The sequence below is a fragment of the Rhopilema esculentum genome, chromosome 8 (genome assembly GCF_057945365.1).
Source record: "Rhopilema esculentum isolate cy_ngs chromosome 8, ASM5794536v1, whole genome shotgun sequence".
NCBI classification, from domain to species: domain Eukaryota; kingdom Metazoa; phylum Cnidaria; class Scyphozoa; order Rhizostomeae; family Rhizostomatidae; genus Rhopilema; species Rhopilema esculentum.
The window spans coordinates 5,005,782-5,028,026 of record NC_142822.1 but is presented as its reverse complement, the minus strand read 5'-3'; the positions used below and the strand labels follow the sequence as shown (position 1 = coordinate 5,028,026).

The 22,245-nt window shown below is 35.1% G+C and overlaps 1 protein-coding gene across 1 annotated transcript in view; it reads right to left on the bottom strand.

Moving 5' to 3' along the window:
• LOC135694443 (RING finger and CHY zinc finger domain-containing protein 1) overlaps positions 1-15,397 on the bottom strand; it is a 56,302-nt gene extending 40,905 nt beyond the window's left edge. Inside the window, exons 1-9 of the mRNA XM_065213190.2 lie at positions 15,279-15,397; positions 13,705-13,824; positions 12,611-12,729; positions 12,194-12,272; positions 11,795-11,839; positions 11,013-11,071; positions 9,336-9,365; positions 2,024-2,144; positions 823-846 (exon numbers count right to left, since the gene is read on the bottom strand). Coding sequence (XP_065069262.2) covers positions 823-846; positions 2,024-2,144; positions 9,336-9,365; positions 11,013-11,071; positions 11,795-11,839; positions 12,194-12,272; positions 12,611-12,729; positions 13,705-13,824; positions 15,279-15,380 — 699 coding nt within the window. The 5' untranslated portion in view covers positions 15,381-15,397. The remainder of the gene's footprint in view (positions 1-822; positions 847-2,023; positions 2,145-9,335; positions 9,366-11,012; positions 11,072-11,794; positions 11,840-12,193; positions 12,273-12,610; positions 12,730-13,704; positions 13,825-15,278) is intronic.
• Between the last annotated feature and the right edge of the window lie 6,848 nt (positions 15,398-22,245).

Sequence of the window (22,245 nt, the reverse complement as noted above, 5' to 3'; positions counted from 1 at the left end):
CAATAACTTTTCAAGCTAATTGTTAGGTACAACAAGAAGAACGTATTCACCAGACATATTCCAAAAACGTAAATTAGCTTTCCAAGCAGATGAGCGATAGGAAACGAAAAATGTCACTTTCTGCAAAGAAACTTATAATTTTCACAGATTCCTGTACGATTCGAAAATTGTTAATGCTGCGTCACTATCTCGAAGAATTCCCACGAGTCGGTTAATTCTTTCGGTGCGATTAAATTTTACCAAACAATTTCATGAATGAGTGCTCGTTTGTATCCAGTTAATATATGGATGCCACTACATCAAAATGAAGCAGTAGTAGCCAAAACACACGTTTAGCAGAAAGCATGCGATGCAAGGTATGTTGTTGAAACCATTTCAATACACGTGATAATAAAGCACTGGATCGGTCCAATTCTCAATTACATCAGCCTATTCCATCAGCTTGAAGTAGATTGGGAACTTGCCATAGGCTGGCTTAGACAAATATTCTGTATTTCCAAGAATTCAATAACGTGACGATAACCACGTGTTGCTATTCCATTCATGATCAATCAGCACAGTGGCAGGCCACAAGACTGAGGCTATACTCCCGTGGGACATTTTAACTGTTTGAATGCTGTTTGGCCTAGCATTATCACAGGTCAGTTCACAACTCATTTTGACTTTCAGTAAGTGTTCCTGTCTTTATCAAGATGGACGTTGCAAGGAGAATTCTTTATAATATATACACTAAAAGAAACCGTTCTTGTGTTGGTTTTGAAAAGAAGAATTCATTGGCATGGAGGGTCGTTCAAAACAACAATTTCGCAAAGTTGCACTTACCTTGTGACAATCTCTGCATAGAATCTGAAACGAAAAGAAATTCTCTAAGAAAGTACGTTATAACAATAATAAAAGTAATAGAGATATACTAATTAAGGAGTAGAAAATGTGAAAGCTATTATGAAGAACTGCACAACTTTACTTGCAAATGAGAACTAAAATAATAGTTTATTTAATCAATATACAAAGGTAAAATACTAAAAATGTCAAAGGATTATAAAAATTGTCACTTGATAAACATCACTCAGTAAAAATGATATTTAAATATGTAACTGCCGAGAAGTAAGTAAAAAATAGAACGTATACAAAAAATGATGTTTAGATAAAACTGAAGGAAATATCAGCCATTGTTCATCCAGCTCTAATGTCAAAGCTTAATGTATCGATAGAGGGTGTAGTATCAAAAAGTTATCACGGGCCCAGCGGGATAGCCCTTCGAGAAAAAATACACACCTTTCTGGAAATTTAATTAGAAAATTTATTGCTTCAAAAGTTTCTTTTAATTTGTAAAAACAAAGCCTCTTAGGTGTTCGGATGGCAGAGGCTAAGGATGGTAATTACCAAGAAAAATACATGTCTTGTAAAAAAAATTAAAAAGGATTTAACCATAATTAACAAATCATAAATATCAGAACATCTATTAAGGTAAAATTCAATTAAAAGCAAACTTCTAAATTGGGTCGGATGTGAGAAATATTTAGTGAGGAAGTTGCTTTTTCATTTGAAAAACTGTATGATAATCAAAAACTGATAAAAATTAAGGCAAAATAAAAGTTCATAAACGAGGTTCAGGAGAGAAAAGTCAAGTATTTTTTCAGGAAATATTGGTATTAACAAACTTGATGCTTGTCACTGTTGCCGCTGTGCCAGGTAAATTTTTTATCATCAGCAAATTCGTGATTTCAGCTCTACATTTCAACCTCTTTTGTGCGACGTTTTTTCTTAAATTCAAACTAAAATTGTTTTGCTAGGATTAACCTGGGCAGGCCATTTTAATCAATGAGAGCAGGTTCCACAAATCTTTATAAGCACAAGTGTAGAAAACGTTTGCACTATTTTCATACCCAAATGATAAAAAGAAAACCCTTAAATAGGCATACCCTCCTTAACCAGATTAGATATCAGATTAAATATCACGTGAGCATAGGGGTAGCCGGCTACAAAAAGTTTTTACGAAAATCTGTAATAAAGTATGAAATACCTTCATTTTAATATCCTTGTATTTATCATCTAACGGCGTCGCTCCTACTATTTCATCAAGTCTTTTCCAAACCATTGCCGCATCATCGTAACTTTTACAACAAATTGGACATGTTATTGCTCTGAAAAGATAACAGAAAATGATATCAGTACGAAGAGTTGAAAAGTCCAGTTACAAATTTGCCATGGTCATCCCTACTAACATGAAAATTGCAACTATTACAAAAGAAACTACAACCAAGGAATAGGTTTTTTCGTAAGATTATCAAATAAAATGTGTTCACTTGGTATTGGTATATACAAAAAAAGGTTATTCGGTAACCTACGACGTACACCAAATTACAAGACACACTTCAAGAAGGTCATGGTCAGTGGCGTAGGGTACAGGGTGTATGAGGAATACTTGCCCCCAACAACATATGAGTGCCAGCTTCCATTTACGAAAGACTATGCCCATTCCTCTCTATGTCCCTACTTTGAAATTTTTCTAATGAGGCATAAAATGAAATGCTTCTGACTTTAATCTGATCACTAGGCCTATGCTGTGCAAAAATATCAGCAAAAAGACGGCAAGAACAGGTAGCCTTATTCAAGGTTTTAGTTTCTTCCGAATCTTGTATCGTATCTTCCGTATCTTATATCAAAAATCGCAAAGTCAATACAATACGTCTGCAGTTGTATCAAAAATGGATGGCATCGAAACACACTTCTATAAAGAAAATTCAAGGATTTTGAATAAATAATCTGAAGGTTAGAGGCTTCCAAAATTATCAAGGGTCAGAAACCGAAAATGTAGAAAATGTTCACCTAATATTTTTGTACTTGCTAGCGTGCAACAGGGTTATGATAGACAAAAAAGGACTTATGATTATAAAACTTCGTACAGAATAAAAACCCTGCAAAGTTGCTACTGCAAATTTTTGTCCTGAATAAACGATTCAGAATGGATAAAATCTCCTTTTTAGCCTAATTTTTTTAAATAGAATTTCTTAGTGATCGAAAACTTTCTGTGCCACTTGAAATACAGGAATAATGAAACAGCTGAGTAAATTAAAACTAGGAAGCGAAGATTTTCTAAAAATATGTACGTATTAATACATTTGCATCAATATCCAGATATTTCTTTCTGCATTGAAGTATGGATTAGACACGTCGCCTAAGGAACAGTACTGAAGCTTTTCTAGAATATCTGTAATTCAAGTACTAGCTGTTCGGTCGGAGGGCCTATTCCGAAAGGTGTTTGAAAATACAAAGGACATAGTAAAAATCATGACAAATAACAAATAACAGATTTTAAAGCCAAAATTTTTTTTCCATTTTTTGTTATTCTTCGAAACTTTTACTGTTTCTTTGCCAATACCGACTTGTTTTTGAAGAACTTTTGTTAAGGAAGATTTCGCGTAATTTGTTGGCAGATAAAAGTCTTCAACATACGTTCAAATGTTTTTAACCACAATGAAAAGGATTTAATTCAGAAGAGCTTGATCCTACCAGATTAGAAACCCAGCCCTTTTAAATGAGGTAACGTAAAGCAATTGTGAGAAATGCGGCTTACTCAAACAATAAAGATTAGTTATTTTTTCTTTTCTTTTTTAAGATAAATACTAACAGCCAGAATCTAATACCGTAGGGCGTATAAAGAACAAACCAACCTGGTTTGAGATTTTTTGCGGGTGAATGGAGTGTTTTAACAGACAGCATTGGTATGAGAAGAATCTCACTAAACGACAATACGTCTTTTAATACTGGAAGTATATCATCATTAGGCCTGGCCCTTTTGCATGGAAACGGTTCTATGATAATGTATTTTCAATAAAATATTCTTCAGATCCTACAGGCCACTTTGCGTTTTAGGACGCGGTATGATTACATCCTTTAATCAAAGGACCTTGTTAATTCTTCTCATAAAATAACACAACACAACGTCACAACACAACGTCACAACACAACGTCACAACACAACGTCAAAACACAACGTCACAACACAACGTCACAACACAACGTCACAACACAACACACCACGACACAACACACCACACCACGACACGACACGACACGACACGACACGACACGACACGACACGACACGACACGACACGACACGACACGACAAACGTACGGTTTGGGGTTTGGCATAGAAAGAAAGAACAATGCCAGATAGATCTGAGGTACCATCTAAGTGGGGGGGGGTTACCTTCTGATATGTCTGTCACTATTCTATTATAATTCTGCTATTGCAAACAAAGTGTTTTGATACAAAGTCAAATGTTTAGGAACCAAAATGCTGGCAAAGAATAACGAAATACACCAAAATACGTATAGCAGGAAGTGGATCTTATTAAGTTTAGAATGATTCAAACAGTTTCTGAATGTCTACACTATTGTTACAAAAACACACTACAAAAACGACGAGGCTCGATTTAGCAAATATATAAGAATATCGTAAAATTTGACTGACATGACCAAAAATGTATTTTAAAAAATAATGCTTTTTTGCAATTTTGTTTTTGTAAATATAATGTAAATAGATAAACACAATGAGAGCTGATTGCATCAGCTAGTCAGTTGTGCTACTAAAAATTTAATCAAAACTGTTGTCTTTCAGCTAAGGACATTTTATCGTATGCAGTTGTAGAAAAATCAATTCTGAAATAAAAACAACATTAAGAACAATATTGTCTCAAATCATAAAAAAAATGAAAATATCGAGCCTCGGCCTAAATTATCTGATTCTTAGAAAAAAGAGATTTAATGGGAATAAAGAGATTCGAATCAGAAACTTAACCGTCAAATACCGTTCTAAGCTGAACAGCTAGCACTTAATATTTCTGGGCTTAACCAAATCTCATTCATGCTAGCCAGACATTATATCATAACTTCACAACTTTTAGGCCTGACACAACAGTAGGACCTATTTTTCCCCAAAAAAGGTTTTAACTTTTCTACGTTGAGTCACGTTTGAGGCGATATCGAGTCACCTCATTTTAATGTCCTTTTCCTGTAAGCTGCTTTATTCGCACGTTTTAAAGCAACCCACATTGTTATCCGACGCACGCATGTCATTTCGTTGCATATTTTACTTTCTATTATACAGACCCTCATTTGCCTCTTTTTTCATTCTTTCCTTTTGTTCCTTGTGTCTCCCCTCGGGCAATTTCTTGATTTCCCTCTAGGCATGTCTTAAGCCTTAAAGGTCAGCAAACAACAAATGCCTTCGACATGACACACCTATTCCTGAAGGAAATCCAGCAATTTTCTCTTGTAAAATTTTCTCATCGAATAGATACCCTTTCCATTTTATTAAATCCCATTGAATACCTGTTTTCGTCAAATACTTAATCCGTGAATAGTCAAAAGGTTATTTTTAACTCAAATTTCTATTCCAGGCGAGAAGCATTCTACGGAATAAGGACTGTGCGTCGAACGACATGCGAAAGGCGACAAATGACTTTTCTCAAACTACATGCAAGACATACGATATTTTACAACTACATACTATAAATTTTCTTAAACCATTAAATACATAATCGCTTTGCGTGACATATTTAGTAGCATGGCTGTTCAGTTGAAAAAATCTGCTCTGTTTTGTTAACACGCGAGACAATTTTCAACATTTTCATAAATCATTTTACCTGATGCTGGTCCATTGCCGTAACGAAGGAGCTGGGACACTTGAGGATGTTTCAGTTGGGGCCCGTAAAAAGTCTGAGAAATCACGCAAGCTAGGAGCCCTGTTATCGTTTATCATATCAAAATACCAGCATTAAAGATAAAAATTTTTCTGGAGACCTCCAAAATTCGGGGGCCCTTAGTTTTGGAACTAAAAGTGACTAGTTCGTTACACCACTGAGCTGGGCATGTTCATATGCTGTTCTTATTTTTGTGAAAACGAGCCTCGGTGTTCTTGTTGTAAAGCGTCTTCTTATAAAAGAAGAGAGTGAAATAGAACTACCCCGTTTCGTTGAATTCTGTCTCTAAGTGTCGTCGGAATAAAAGTTAAACTGAAGAAGGGAACTGGCGAGAAAAGCATATCATCTGTTGCTTCTTATTGAATACTACCTTATAAAGGCATATCAAAGTAGTTGGGGGGGGGGGGGGTAGAGGGCTGCAACCAATCAAACGAGGGTTGAGCAGGCAATACTTGACGGAAAAAGACTGCCTAGATATTCTCTGACTTTGTAGCACTGAACAGAATGGGACTCGCAAGGAGAATGTTCTGTGGACAAAAACTGTAATTTACGCCCGGCGGGCTCAGTTAGTTGGTCAAACTCATATCATGTGAGTTCCGAAAAACTCTGAGAAAAGGTGGTCTGAAAGCTAGAATTCTGGGACATAGAATCTTGAAAATAGGGTTGCTTTTTACCTCAGTCAGCGAAACCATAAGATAGGTAGGAATTTACTGATATGATGTTAATGATAATTTTTGGCAAACCAATGGCTATTGTTCTAATCCTAGATAAGAAATTCAAGTCGTTGTTAGCTTTTACTCATTGCAGGGTATTATTTGGAACTTGACACGACTTTTCCATTTCTTCGTAAAGACATCGAGCACAGTGTTGGGAAGTAAACAGTGTGTTGCGTTTAAAGTTTTACAGCTGTCTTATTTTGTCTTTTTATATCAAGAACCATAAGGAATCGTTGCCAAAATCAAATTTAGTGAATTCTACTCCTTAATATGCCTTTCAACATAAGTTTAAGAAAAAGAATGGTTTTTACATGAATTGCTTTTAAAAATATTTGATCAAGCTTTCATATTTCAGTGAAAAGGAAATGGATTAAATTTTGTTGGCAAAGTCCGAGAAAAAGGTAGGCTTTAAGCAACCCAGAATCAGAGATTAGGGTCCAGTTTTTTATTTTCAGGAACACACATGGTGTCATGATGATGATTGGACCAATTTACTGAGCCCGCCGAGAATTAACGGCATGGCGTATTTGAAGACACACCTAACTGCCTTATCTACACTCTTTTTTATAAGAACCAGTAAATTTGAGTTCAGGGTGACTGTTCTCAATTTTTTTCGAAAATCTGAGGGTGGATTGTTCTTAATTTATTCTTTAATTAGTAGGGTGTAAGCAGTGCGATTGCTAGCATTTCGCTCTAAGGACGTGTTCAGGCCTCATTTGCCAACATTGTGAGTGGGACAACCTTCATATGGCGTCACATTTGAACATTCGCCGAAAAAGCATCCACACATGGCTGAAAATCCTAAAAAGACGTTGTCCAAAATTGCATTTTACAGTAGCTCAGCCTCAGCTTGTTCTTAATTTGTTCTTAACTTTTGACCAGTTTTGAGGCTCGTGTTCTTATTAAATTGTTCTTATAAAAAAGAGTGTAAATGATAAACAATCATGAAGCGAGGACCAATGCAATTCTGTTTCAACAAAGGAACTTTGATTAACCAACGCCATTCATATTCTGCCTTTGTGCCAGAGTACTTGACAACGAAAGAATGACAACACAAAACCCTGTTCAAACCAGGTAAAACATGACGTAACAGGTTGGCTCAGTGTGTACCCTCCACCCCCTCCACCGAATCTTCTCATGGTAATAGAATAATGAACAGAAGATATAGATGGGAACTCATTGTTAAAACCAGGTAAAACATGACGTAACAGGTTGGCTCAGTGTGTACCCTCCACCCCCTCCACCGAATCTTCTCATGGTAATAGAATAATGAACAGAAGATATAGATGGGAACTCATCAAAAGCATCATTACAAAGCCACTTTATCTCCTATTTGGAATTTCCGGCAAACGCATTTTTGCGACTTGAGTTTGAAGATATGCTCTCAGTTTCTTGAGAAGACCAGTCACGAAGAACGACGGGGGTGTGATGAACCAAACAATGATGATCCACACAATGATGAATCACGATAACCCGGTTTATCCTGGTGCGCTTTCCTGGAGGCGGTAACGTAAAATGCGAGTTTACCAAATCTATCCGTCCACATACTTGAGGCACTGTAAATCCATATGCAGACTTGTAAATCCCACTGTTTTATCTATTAAAGCCCCGATAATGAAATCTCCACAAAGCAAAGTTGCTATCCATTCTCGGCAAAACCATCATCGGTGATTGTAAGAACCTGCCCAAGCCATCTATAAAGCCCTCTTAGATTTTGCCTCTAAATCTCCTTATTACTTTTTCATTCATTCTGTTTTCCTGGCACCCTGGTTTCATGTTCATTCTGTTTCCCAAATCCCCCTATTTTCTCCTTATCTATTCTGCTTTCTGAAATCCATATTGTTGCCTCTTCGATTTATTTCCGAATCCCCTATAATTTCCTTATTCATTTTACTTTCAAAACCCCCTCTTAAGCCCTATCCATTATGCTTTCTGAAGCCCCTGTTGCTTCCTCGTTCGTTGTGTCTTAAAAGCCCCCTGTTATTTTCCTTCCAATACTTACAAAGATCACATACACAAGAAATACCTATAAGGGTACCCTTTGATTTACCTGCTTTCAAAAACAGATTAATGCCACTGAAAATATCAGTGGAAACTGCAGAAGACTTTAGTTAAATGATTCTACACATAGATTTGTTCACAATTTAAAAAAACAGATAAAATACTTCTGTACTTTTTGAGCTAAATAAGGCAGGCATTTGACGTATCGATGATATATTAAGTATGGAGACGTATTACTTCTTCCAAGTATGGAGACGTTAAAATGCAAAGATAAGTTACAAAAATGTAAGGGGCCCAAACGTCGGCACTAGTTAGCATAGCACCAGGGACACACACCGACCCATTTCTGACAAAATGCCACCTTATTTAGATATGCCCCCTTTGGAACTTTGGAACAGTGTTCCTTTTTCTGTTCTGAGACAAAGTGCCCCTTCATTCCTGTACCACTCTAACTTTGAAATCCTTTCGACATCCCTGTAAGAGGGCGGGGGGCTATCGTAAGGAGAACAGAAATGCAATAGTAGCAGGGTGAGGAACAGAACTCAAATGGGAGCAATTATCCACATAAGAAAGTTAGGCCTTCAATTATCCACATAAGAAGTTAATGACCAGCTTTTTAAGAAATGAGCTTCAGGTTCTAATTGTAAGGTGATGACATTGAGTTCTGCATGTCAACTTCTGTGCGTTTTTTTGGTAAAAAGTGTTCGAAAGTTGGTGGCTGCTGGGAGAGTTAAAAAAAATCCACCCAAATCATGATCTGGGCTGCGAAAACCTTCTATATGGCAATAGGCCATCTGATAACTGCAAAAGAGCTATTAATGACAGTCTATTTGATTTAAGTTACAGATGAACAATAAGATAAAAGAAAATCAGCACTAAAAGAAAAGGCAATTCTTAAGACATCTTACCCAGTTTTTCTCATGGCACTGTAGCATCCCCTAAACATAAAAACAAATGCTTGATAATAGCAATACAAATTGAGAGGCCTTGACTGCAAATAGAGAGAGAGTTTGAATTAAAGAGCATCAACGTCTTTGTGGGCATAATATGAACCAAAGAAGCCGCTTGCTTTCTGAGCCGCAGCGAGCATTCCACGTTAACTAGAGAAACCCGTGCTTATGCCTTCGAGTTTGACAGGGCCCATAACAGTAGTATACCACAATTACATAGCTAAAAGACCACTGGAGAATATCAATGACAAGAATTATAACTGATCGTATAGTACTATAGAAAAGTTTTGCTAGGGGCAGGGCTTGGGGTTTTGCTAGGGTTTGGTCAAAAATCACAATTCCACACACAGCAGCAGTTGAATTTGCTTGCAACAGTCAATCACTAGCAATCCAGTCCTAAATAACTTCATTTTTACTTTAAATTCTAAGCAGGAAAGCATTTTAAAAGTAATTCATAAAAGTGACTTTCAAGTGCTTTTGGAAAAGAGTCTTCAGTTGGAGTACCAAACGCTGGCCGGAGTACCTTCGAGTCAAGTGAACATCATAGTCACCAATATCGATGAAAATTCTTAGTAGAAGAGAATTGCATATCCATTTCTATTTGAAAACTTCAGAGAATTTATCTGGATTCTAGTTGGCAAGGGCACCATGGCCGGAGGAACCAAAATGGCGACGCCATTCCGAGGGAAATAATTTGGCGAAATCCGGATACATGATTGCTCCTAAGTTGACCGCTCTTTTGCGGGTCTCTGTTCTTCTCACTACTTTCTGTGCGGGAAATCGAAATAATGACATTATTGTCGGGAAATCGAGACTGCTGCTTCCCACTAAAAATCTTGGTCACTAAACGCCATGATTCTCCGAAAAGGACGGAGAAAAATGGCCTTTTTGACAGGCACTGATTCTATTTAATCTATTACCCCGTTCAATAAATTCTTCGTTCCGCTGCTCAAACTGGCAATTTTTACAGATTCCCGTCCATACGATGACATCCACAATGAGAACGTTTACTTACTCGTCACGTAGGTAGGTGTGGATATTTCTTACATAAAGAAAAGCATCGGGCAATTAGCGGATCGCTTACACCTACCAAGACAGGTTAATTACTTAGTGATTAATCGGTAGTTGGTTATCCTGTAATCAAAATCGAACCAGATGGGTTCGGTTCATGTTTCTAATGAGCGGTACAAATGTGAATTGCCAATCCCAAAGCATATATATTTTAAGTCAAGGAAAATTTTCTACAGCGAAACAACTTGACAACTCATTTTTCCTGGCACTTCTGATGATCAATTTTAAGAAAACCTATAGGTTTCCCTATAAATCATCGGTAAGAAAACCATCGGTTTTTGCTTAATAACTTTTTTAACGAATCTCTTCGATCAGAACTCTTGAAGTCGATACTGTACAGTAACAACCATAAAAATGCTTTTTCGTGCATCTTAGCTACAATATGTAACCAGCCAGACTTCCGGGTTCATTTTTCTAGGAATTGCAACTTGGGGTCCAACTTTATACTTAGAAATAAATGACAGTATTTGAAGTCGCAAATATTCTGCAATGATATTCCATATTTTTCTCGTAAAACTATGGAAAACTGTTTCTTGAAATTTCAACATTACACGAAACACTTACTCGTGAATCATGTGACCACAGCTCGGTACCAACAATGGAGTTCTCGATGTATGCATATCCTGAAATGAAATATACTCGATATCATCAATTGGTTAAATCTGCATTAATATGCTATTTCTAGCTATTTAATAGCATGGTTATACCATTTGTAACAGCATGTTAAAGAATTCACAAAAACTAGCTTTATTTGTTAATTTCCAACGCCTTAAGATATTAAAGGAGATGCTGTTTTAAAGCGAATTTTGAGAAGAAGCTAAAAACCAATTTTGGTCAGAACAAAACATTTATTACTAACAAAGCGGATCCTTGACGGTCATGAAATTTGAATCACAAATGAATTTCAAAAATGACTGCCCTGATGACGAAGAAGTTGAAAGTTTTACAAATTCTGTTATGAAAATTCTTTCCAAACGATAACGACGGAGTCTTTTAAAGTTACCATCAAAATACTTCTATTTAGTTCGATAACGAAGTTTATGAAATCAATATGCTTGCAAAAATTTAAGTTTTAGTCACCAACTTGTTTATTTAAAACAAATATCTTTGTTTAGCTCACAGACAACTGGTTTTGATGCTCTTCATTTTGTTTTGCTTCCTATCTTTGTTAGTTAGACATATTCTCATGATTAAACTGGCATAAATAATCGTCCCCTTTCAGGGCTGCCTTCAACAGTAAATGACTTATGCTGTATTAAACAAATATAAGCATTTCATTCAACACGCAATCTTTCGTCTCAACCAAATAACCCAATCACGAAACATCCAAATCTACTCTAACTTACCTCTAAACAAACTGGACAGTCAGATCGCGATATTTTTTCTATACACTGTAAATATAACAGAATCGATATGTCAGCAAGGAATACTTCAAACGCAGTAGTCATGAAAATAAGGCGAAAACGATTGACCTTTTAGTGCTTCTATTTATATGAGTTCTATATCAAGTGTTTCTAATCATATAGTCTTTATGTTTATACTTTCTACGTAAATGCCCCACATAAAGCAAAAAACTTATTGAAACGAAGCTAAATGAAATTTTGCTTACTTCAACCATCAATAATTTCAAATTTGGGCATCCTTTTTTCTACTCAGTACAATTTGTTCTAGTAACAATAACAATGATCCATGAAAAATTAGCTTTAATATAAACAGGCCATATAATCTTGATAATACAGAATCACCTTGTGACTTTCTTTTATGCCTATTGCCAAACACATGTCACATTTTGGACAATGAAAAAAATTTTCTTCACCACCAATTCTAGAAAATGAATAAATGGATAGCTAAGCATGAAGCTAAAAAAAACTGGCAAATTTTAAATATTCATGTGCAATCTTCATCACTTGTGTAGATTTTGTTTCCCTTTGGAATATTCTTCCATGTAGCATCGTATCATATAAAAATTAAATCAAGCAACATTTAATACCAGCAAGGAACATTTACACTGATCACATGAGCCTTCACGAAAAAGGGCAGCAGATTTTGTGATCTTAAACATTTTCTTTTATAATAATCATAGGGTCAAAATGCATGAAGATGATTATCGTAAATACAGAAAAAAGGGCCAATCTCAAAAGAAAAATTTATAGAATTCTAACCTGCATATTCTACATTTGTCACAATGAAATTGTTTTTTGTCTCTGTCATCAAACATTCTGCAAACTAGGCAAGCATAATGACCAAATTTGATGTGGCAATTAATGCATCTATCAGTAACCTTGAAAAAAGTATTATCATATTTGTAAATACCTTCTGTTTATAAAGATGTCAGGGATAAATCAGAAACTACAAAATATTTGAAAGCTGAAAAATCTTAAAACATTTACAAAAAGTTTTTTTGATTAAAGAATTTTAGAAATTTTTACCATTATTCTCAAAGTCGCATTCAGATTCATTTTGGTCTATGATCAGAGCTCTTGGAGTTCTCATATGAAAGGGAATAAACAACTTAGATCAATCTAACAATTTCATTGTTCAAATCGATTTTAAAATTTCAGGAACTTTTTAGAAGAAAGGAAACTTAATAATGGGATATTATACAATGTTAACTGTACTTTTCTTATCTATATTGTGTAAAATATCTAATATCGTTCAGATTAGTTTGCTTGGGGCTAAATTAGAAGAAATAATCAAAGCAAGGACCAGTGCAACTGATCTTAAACTGGGGGGGGGGGCTAGTAATATAAATTAAGTTTCCTGTTACTCTCTCTACCCCCAAGTGTTGCAAATATTTTTTTGGTGCTGTTTTACTTGTGAACTGTGGTCCAATGTACTTGGTGGAATCAAAAGGTACATCTATATAAATAATTTAAGCTGATTTAATTCTTTCATTTAGCAAAAAAGCAGGGGGACATGACCCTATAGCCCACCCCCTCCCCTGCGGTGCAAGCCATTAAATTTCACATTGAACTTTTATATTGATCATATCAGAACAGTCTCGTTTGCAAAGAGTTAAATGTTTTGGGTCTAATTATGCTGCATGCTTCATACACTTCAAGACTCGTTGCTAACAATGGGCCTTTGCGAGCGTGGCGATGATCCAAAAAATGGCAGTAAACTTCTACGGATTAACCAAAATTGATTTCAGACTGTCTAAAAATGCATTATGGGATGCTTGCGTAGTGCAATGGCTCACTGTTAGCAATGAGTCTTTAAACAAGCTATAGCAAATTATTAGTGAGTAAATACTTACAGCCTGTTTTAATCTACATTGAATGCAAACAATTTCTTCAACACTATATCTGTCAAGAGTGTGATTCTCTGAGATATCATGGCACAAACGACAGATAAAAAATTTCTTGCAGCATGGAGCCTGAAGAAACATGTAAAACAAATGTTAAAGAACAGTAGGATTATATATTTGGCTAAAATCTAAGAAAAGATATCAAAAAAACCTTAATACAAGGTATATGCTATGAGACACAACTACAGAGGTAAGAGAGATCTGCTTGACAGCTTTACCATGTTGAGTAGCTAATAGATATATGGTAGATTCAGTGGCATGCTGTTTTTTCTTGTGATGTTTTGGTAAATTATTATTTAGCAAAATAATTATAAAGGTTGATGTCTTTGTCCATTTCATGTGGATTTAAACATTCTGGTACCATTTGTGATGGTCAGCTCAAAACGATGACTAGAAATTTTAATCAAAACAATAAAGTTGTGCCAATTTTCTGAAAAGTATGTGAATTTTGCTCTCCTCGTACAAGACAAATTCAGTTCAAGAAATATAGGGGCTCAAAGTTTGCAAAAAACATTTCTCCACCTCCAAAAATTCAAAAATTTGGCATTAGTGCCAAAGTTTGAAACTTTGAAGAACAATATATTTGGGATTTTACAAGATATCAAGCTGAGATTTTACAAATGGTGTTCCTATCTTATTTATATGAACATTGTCACAAATTTTAATGAAGATCTGAGATGGTGCATGTGGGACCCCTTAAAAATTTGGTCCATTTGGCATGGAATGACCTTGTATTGAAATCTGAAGGCCATTTGAAGAAATATAAAAAAAATTAATGAAGTTTATCTTGTCAGAAAAAAGAAATTGCCTTAATTCATTTTACGTATGTGTCAAACACAATGGAAGATTTTGAGTGGGAATCTTGTTATGCTTCATTAAATATTTTTCTCTTTGTTGTTCTTTGTGCATAGGGTTACCAAATGTTTTGTTTTAAGGTCATCAACCTGATAATTTTGTCACATAAGTATCTACAAAAATTTGTTAACTAAAGAAAAATAAGGCTATTTTCCCCAAATCTTGAGGGTGTGCATCAAAAAATTCTCGTAATTTTAACATTATTTTGTTTTATTTAACATCCCAGTGTTTGCAATGCAGAGCTAGACAAATGCAAACATAACAAACCGTTTTTCCAAATATATTTTGTTAACATTTTAGAGAGACTGGTGCTGAATTTTTTGCCATTTGTGGAATTTGAAAAATTTGAAAAAAATTGCCACAGCCCCAGTCTCGAACCACAGTCGCAAAAGAGGAGTGATGTGGAACTCTTTATTGTTTTGCAGTCTTGTTAAATTTTGCAGCAGAACATACACATATAAGCCAAGTTTCAAATTTCACCCTATAGTAGAGCAAACTTTTTTTTACGAAGAGCATCAAAATGTGCCTAATGTATGGGCTACTACTAGGCCATAACATTAAAGCCAGACCAAGAATTAAAAATTATGTTGACAATCAAACAGTTGCGGCTGCTCTTATACAAAAACTTTTGCAAAATTTTCCAGTTTATCAAAGAGAACTATCCTTACCACTAAACAACATTTTCGCAAATAGTGGCTACAATCTTGAAGGTCATCCAAGTCCACTTCTTCGTAACTAGACGCCATTTTGATTAGGCTTTTCCCAAGCATTGAACTGAATTGCCCAGGACAGTACCATAGACTTACTCCATGAGCCTCTGTTTCGCTACTGCCTCACTTGACGGACGCTACAACAGAGACTCATAATCCAAAGTACTCAAAAACTGGCAACTTCAATTTTGTCTCGTTCTCGATTTCTTTTCAAATATTTCCAAATCCACCCCCCTGATTTGCACATTTGCACAGCTTTTTCATTCGCGTGTAAAGATGTTAGTTTTTTCGTACGTATGGATGGTTTTTTCTTCTTTTCTCTGGGAATTGCATTTTCTCTGGTGTGGCAGTTACAGTGAAGACTTTGCAACAGTAAGTTATCCTTTTTGCAGTATTCTTCTGTAATTTTTTCAAAGAAGTCATGTAGAAAGATTTTTTATAATTTATTTCACTTCTTTGCGTGAATTACTGTGCCTTGTGGCTGGCAACAAACACGTGGATAAGTTTGTTAGCTCCATGATGATATCTTAAGTCAAATTAATGGAGATAGATAAGTAACTGAAGGAGAAAGGCTTGGTTCAGGAAGGTCAAAAACAAGGGCCGATTTTTTTCAAGGCGTTTATTCTACCGATAAATTTTCCAGACCAGTTCAATTTTGATGTCACTTTCAAGTATAGTAAGTTAAGCCAAATTTTGAACTAGGCCTTGTAGCTAGGACCGCGGCAAAAACTAGGATATTAAAATGGATAAAGTTGTGCCTCTTGTTATTGTGAGTAATTTTTTGTTATGTCTATGTTCTAGATGACAACTCAATGAAGACAGACAATTCTCCCAATAAAGTAAAATTTCATTGTGGACTTTTTCAAGAATATAATATGAACTCATTTATAGTATCATTTATAACTTCAGTTTTGTCAAAGTGACTTTTTGTCTTGACTGTTTATTATGTTGTAGTAAACATGCTTGCATCCAATTGAATTTGGTATATACTAATTATATTCACTGAGTTGTGGTGTTTATTGTCTGAACTTCTCCAATATCAGGGTGCATTCTCCATGTAGGTAGGCCCGAATTTATCTGGACTGGGATTAGAAAAATCCCTTAGGTGTATGAAGGAAAAGTCCTTTTACTCTACGTATCGTCGACAGGAAATCCCTAGGATCAATTAATTCTAACGGTTGTTGGTGTATCATTGACAGAATTATTATAAATTTGTATGGAAATACAAAATTATCTTATCCTGTTTAACAAAAGTTGTAATCATTATTTTTGATTAAATTTTAGCAGGTCTCACTATGGTTTCAAGGTTCTCCGATAAAAAATCGACACTTCGATCTTTTAAAGTAATTTATCAAATATTTGATAAAAAGTGTTGCTAATTTTTTAAAGTTTTGTTTGAAATTGGTTCTTGACTATAAACTAGCGCCTACTGGCTTCACAAAGGTGAAGTTCAAAATTCACTGGTCAGGTTGTTTTCAACGCTGTCGTCATTTAATTCTTTTCGTCAAGCCAGCGCGATACTTCTGAGAGTGGAGTGTACTAAGGCATATCCTCGGGACAAAAAGTTCATACAAAAATGATACAAAGTGTTTCCATATGCAGTAGAGGGCGAACGCAAAAACGTGTTTTTCATTGTACGCTTTGCAATAGAATTCACTTTCAAAATCTTCGAAAACAGCCAACAGTTTTCTGCCATTTCTCGACAGTGATATTTTGTAACGCTAACAACACGGGGGTTGGGATGTTTTTAAAAAGATACCTCGTTATGAAAGAAATTGAGGTGCCAGCCAATCAGAAAACCGTATTTTGAAAAGCTGCTCTGTGATTGGTAGGACAAAAAGTTGTCCTGAGCGCCAGTTTTTGAGTACTTTGGATTATGAGTCTCTGTTGTAGCGTCCGTCAAGTGAGGCAGTAGCGAAACAGAGGCTCATGGAGTAAGTCTAACAGTACCAGGCAAACGTGATCAGCATGGGAAAAATGTACTTGCCATGCGCGCGATGAATCACAGGGGTTACAGCAAATGTCAACCACTGCTCACGCAACATTTCAGGAAGAAACCCCACATTGTTTTGAATGATTAAAGATTCGTCGATAGATCGACATATTCAAAACAAAGGCAGTACAAAAGTTGCATGGTTGTTCTAGCAACAAATGTAACTAGTTCTATTGCCATAACATAGATGACACTTTAAACAATAGGCATTAAGTATGTCTCAATTAAAATTACAATTAAAATTGATGCAAATTCCAACCTGGAAATGCATACAAGTACATATTTTCACACACCAAAAAAGAATAAATTAAACACATAATTTAGATGCATTAAGCAGAAAAGGGCGAAAACACACCAACCTTTAGAAAGTGAAGGACATTTTGCAACCAAAGTTTGAAGAATCCAGGAAAATTTACATGTTTTCCCCATTAATGATAGGAAATGATACATCCAAAAGCTGTTTTGTTAGGCAATGAAAATCACTTGAAAATTGTCAAGCACTAGAGTGGTACAATCCTTGAAAAAAATTTGCCAGAGAAGAGGTTCCGAAGAAGACATCCCCCTTGACCGAAGATAAATAATAATGCGACTTGTGCTAAACACGTGCACTACACAACATTCCAACAACGACTGAACAAAATTTTCAAAATTTTACACTTGACTTTAAATTGACTTTCCAAAAAGAGAAAGCCACTCAATGCAATGCTATTATAAAGTTAAAAATTAGTGATTGAGAAATAAAAGCCCATAGTTTCAAATGCAAACCTTTGAATCAGGTCTAAAAATTTAGATTAGCAAAGTAATTTTGTAATCGATAAGAAATGGTTTTGAAGAAAATGTCGCGATAAAAACTGTAACCTACAGAAAAATCTAGATTTTTCTACAAAACGAAACTATTGCCAAAATAATTGCCAAGCATCAAGGTTTTCCCTGGTTATTATCATTTCTTTTGAATGTATTGTCTTTTCATGTAAAATGGAGAAAACTGGCCGTTACTTTTGATTATAAACGTGACTTCGTGATCGATAAGGAATATGAAGGAGTCGAATTGTCGCGATAAAAATTGGTTGGATTTTGATTGGAATTTTCTGATGTTACAAAATAAATTTCATCTGACTTCCTTTGTTGCCGTCGAAATAAATGAGGGGAACAAGTCCAGTTCACATACGCCCATTTTAAACAAGAAACTTGTTTTCAATTACTTGAATACTGGGAATAGAAGAAAAAAACACCATACCCCCACAATAGATATTTGCAAGACAATAGATCTTTTTTGAAATCTTTTGAGATGGGTGTTAAATTCCCCCTCCCTCTCACTTTCCCAGCCTGTGTCGGAGCCAATGGCCAGGACACGAAACAAACAATTACAAAACTCCAAAATTGCACAACTGTGATGGGCTGGTTGGCATGAAAGCTTAGACGCGAGCATTAAAAAATCTTTAATAAACCTCCAAATCTTTTGATAACAAATTTCCAAAGTCTCTTATGTTTCTTAATAGTAGGAAATTAAACATCAAAAATTGCATACAAGACAGAAAATGCTACAAATGGTAAAAATGAAATTAAGAAAAAATAAGGATAGATGAAATAAGAAACTCGAATGCTTAGCATCGATCCTCGTTTCTTATCAACAATCTGTGTAGCTGGTACACTGTTTCCCATTAACATTGATAAATAGTATCGATTTGAACCTGCATTTTCTTAGCATTAATCTAAAACAAGAAATAAGATAAATATTTAGATAATGTGAAAGCAATATTGTAGATGTTTCTCCCAGAAACGATTCAGATATTGTTTTGTTTTGCCCAAAGTACAATCAGAAGCAGGCAAGAAGGCCTTTTACTTTCAAGGAGCAAAGATTTTTAATAAACTAACAGACGAAATGAAGTGTGAAACTTCAATTCTAAGATTTAAGACTTTTTGTAAAAGTTTTAACTTCGACTTTTAAGATTTCATTCTCATCATGTATTTAATTTTTATTTCGGTAATCCATGTATATTTTAGACAGGTCCTTAATTGATAACAGCACGTTGTTGCTGACCAAAGTTAACCTGTATAAATATGATATTATTATTATTATTATTATTATTATTATTATTATTGTAGTTTTAACAGGAATTCAAAATGAAAAGTTTCCATTATTATACCATGTTCAGACCCGATAAATAACGGATTCATGGGAGGACTAGCAAATGAAAAGTAAATGACCAAATCGTGACTATATATACTCTTTGTATTAAAATGGGAAAGGACTAGAATTGCTATGGTTAAAATATTCAGGTTCCATGCCCCCTGGCCATTTCTATCTGTCGGTCTTTTGATCCACTGCGTTTTCGTATAAGCAATTCCGATTCAAGAAAGCAGAATTGATTTCGAAATTCCAAACAGTTTGTAATTAAACTTGAAAGTTTTATAGTTTGGCACTGGTCTCGTGCGGCGAAAGCCTTTACGTAAAGCTACTTCCTATAGTTTTCTCTCTAGGATGCAAACTTCCAAAAATTTCCTGTGGCATTGAACACAAAAGACCAGACTGCTAGAGGCAAATTGTTTCATAAGTCCTTACGCAGTTGAGGTTTTTGCCTGTTTATTTGTTTTGTTATCAGCAGCAAAATTGTGTAAATGTTATTTGTTACAAGGGATGTAGCTTTAGGGATGTGGATGTTGGTAGCTTTTTCAAAGTTTGCGTGTAAATGGCCACTTCGGACAAAGAAATAAGTATGAGTGACAGCCAATGACGTTTTTTAGAAAGTTAATCTTGATCAACTGATAAGTTTTTATAAAAATTACGATGAAATTTGGGTGGGGATCAATGACCATTTATTTTGCTAAATTAAATAATATTTCAATTCTTTGTTTGCATTTTATTTGAAAATTGACTGCCTCTAAGTTAGATAAAACAAAACAAGTTGGAATATTCGAAGAAAAAAGAGGTGGAATTTTCTAAGCGATGTGATACAAGAAGAGAGCAAATTTTTAAATAGAATGTAAATGAAAAATCTAGATTCTATTGGAACTAGCGAGAAATCTTCTAACATCAATCTTCCAACATCAAGGCTTTGGCAATTAAAGCGTGTTTGAGATAGCTCTTGCTAGGCTACGACAAAACCGTGACGTCAATTGATTAACTAGAGAAGTAAAGAAAAATGAATGAGAAATATTTCAGTTCTTTTTTGTCACTGGAAGGCCATTAAAACTTAATTTTTGTTTACCATTGTAACTATTTGAAAGAAATTAATGAAAATTATATGATGTGAAGTTGGAAAAAATCACATGAACGCACAAAAGGGTGTGTGCTTCTTTTGGTCTTCAAGATTTTGAATGACACATCAAATTAAAGCCAGCGTTCTCATGTTACAAAATAGACTTTTCGATTGGAATGAGGAAAATAGAATCTTCATTTGGTGCGGGAGTGGCTCAGTGACTAGAGTCGTGTTCTACAGATCCAAGGACTTGGGTTTCGCGTCCTGGACAAGACTAAACTTTCACCCAGAGTGGGGGGAGTCACCAGCTCTCTACAATTCCAGGTGTATTCAGTGGCGGAAATGGGGGGCTCAGCCCCCCCCCCTCTCGTTGGAAAATCTGGGCTTTCGTCAGATAATTTACAAACTTTTAACGTGCCGAAATGACTGCAAGAAATCGTTCTGAAATGTATTTCAAGCAAATCTAAGAGGCGTGTTTGTCAAATTTTCTGCTCTCTTCGCATTTTCGTTTTTTGTGCCCTTGAACATACCTGATACAATATTAGCCAGTATTAAATAATCAAACAAACAATATATGACAAAAATAAAAATTGCTTGCAAATAATATATCTAAATTCAATTCCGTAAAGATTACCCGAACTTTCCACCGTATTCTTCCAAACAAAAGTTGCTTTCAAACGTATTTCCCACTGAAGAAAATAAGATAAAATGCAAAAAATATAATTTACAATTACTTGTCAATAGTGTTATCGGTCGATCTTTTGCATCATCAATTACCTTAGATGCGATATCAATCGTGATATCAAAAATCATTAATGGATTGTTCTTATGGATTGGGCGTGACCAGCAAAGATTTCTTAAGGGTCCCACCCCAAAATCACCTATTTTCATTCATCAAATGTGCATTGATAAAGTTTTCCTAAAATTAGGCATGATCCAAAATGTTATCTTTCCGGAAAATCGTAGGCCTGAGAATCTCGACTTACACCTTATTTCTGAGGCCTCGATGAAAATTTTTTATGCTGTTTTTAACTTATCCTCTTAATGTAATATCTCTGCCTGGTAACTGGACAGAAAAAATATTCTGTTCTTTTGAAAATTTTCTAGGCAAATGCTCATAAAAAATTGGAAAAGCATTTTCTTTAGAAATGTAAAACCGCACAAATGAAAAATATGTGCCTTCGTGTTATTGACAGCAAATATCCGTATTTATTTTTGGTGTTTCTGTTCTTTGTCGTCAGCAATCCTGGCTTAAAATGGTATGCGCTCAGCTCAGCTCAGCTCAGAGAATTTCAAGCTTTCTCAAAGTTTATGGCAACTTCAAGTTTACTTAAACTTCATGAAAATCAGAAATCATTTATAAGTTAGAAAATTTACTGCATTGTATTTGTTTTTAATTTTGATCAAAGCATATTCTCTCTCTGTTAGCTAGAATCAATTTTGTTAATAGTTTTATAACAGCAAAATCATCTCAAAATGAGAAGTTTCTTGAAATATTTGAAACCAGTGCAGAGAGTTAATTAACTGCTATTAGCTCCACTACTGATTTTGTTAGAGCCTATTGTTTAAAGCTTCTAGAAAGTCACTGAACCTGTAGGGGCGATTGCCCCCTTGTTAGAATGTTAAAAAATGCCCTGTTGTCAAAAGTTTCATGGAAGTAGTAAACCTAGCCGGTGTTTCCAAGCGAGTTTATGAAAATTAAGAAAGATGTTGATTCATTAGCTTTAGAAAT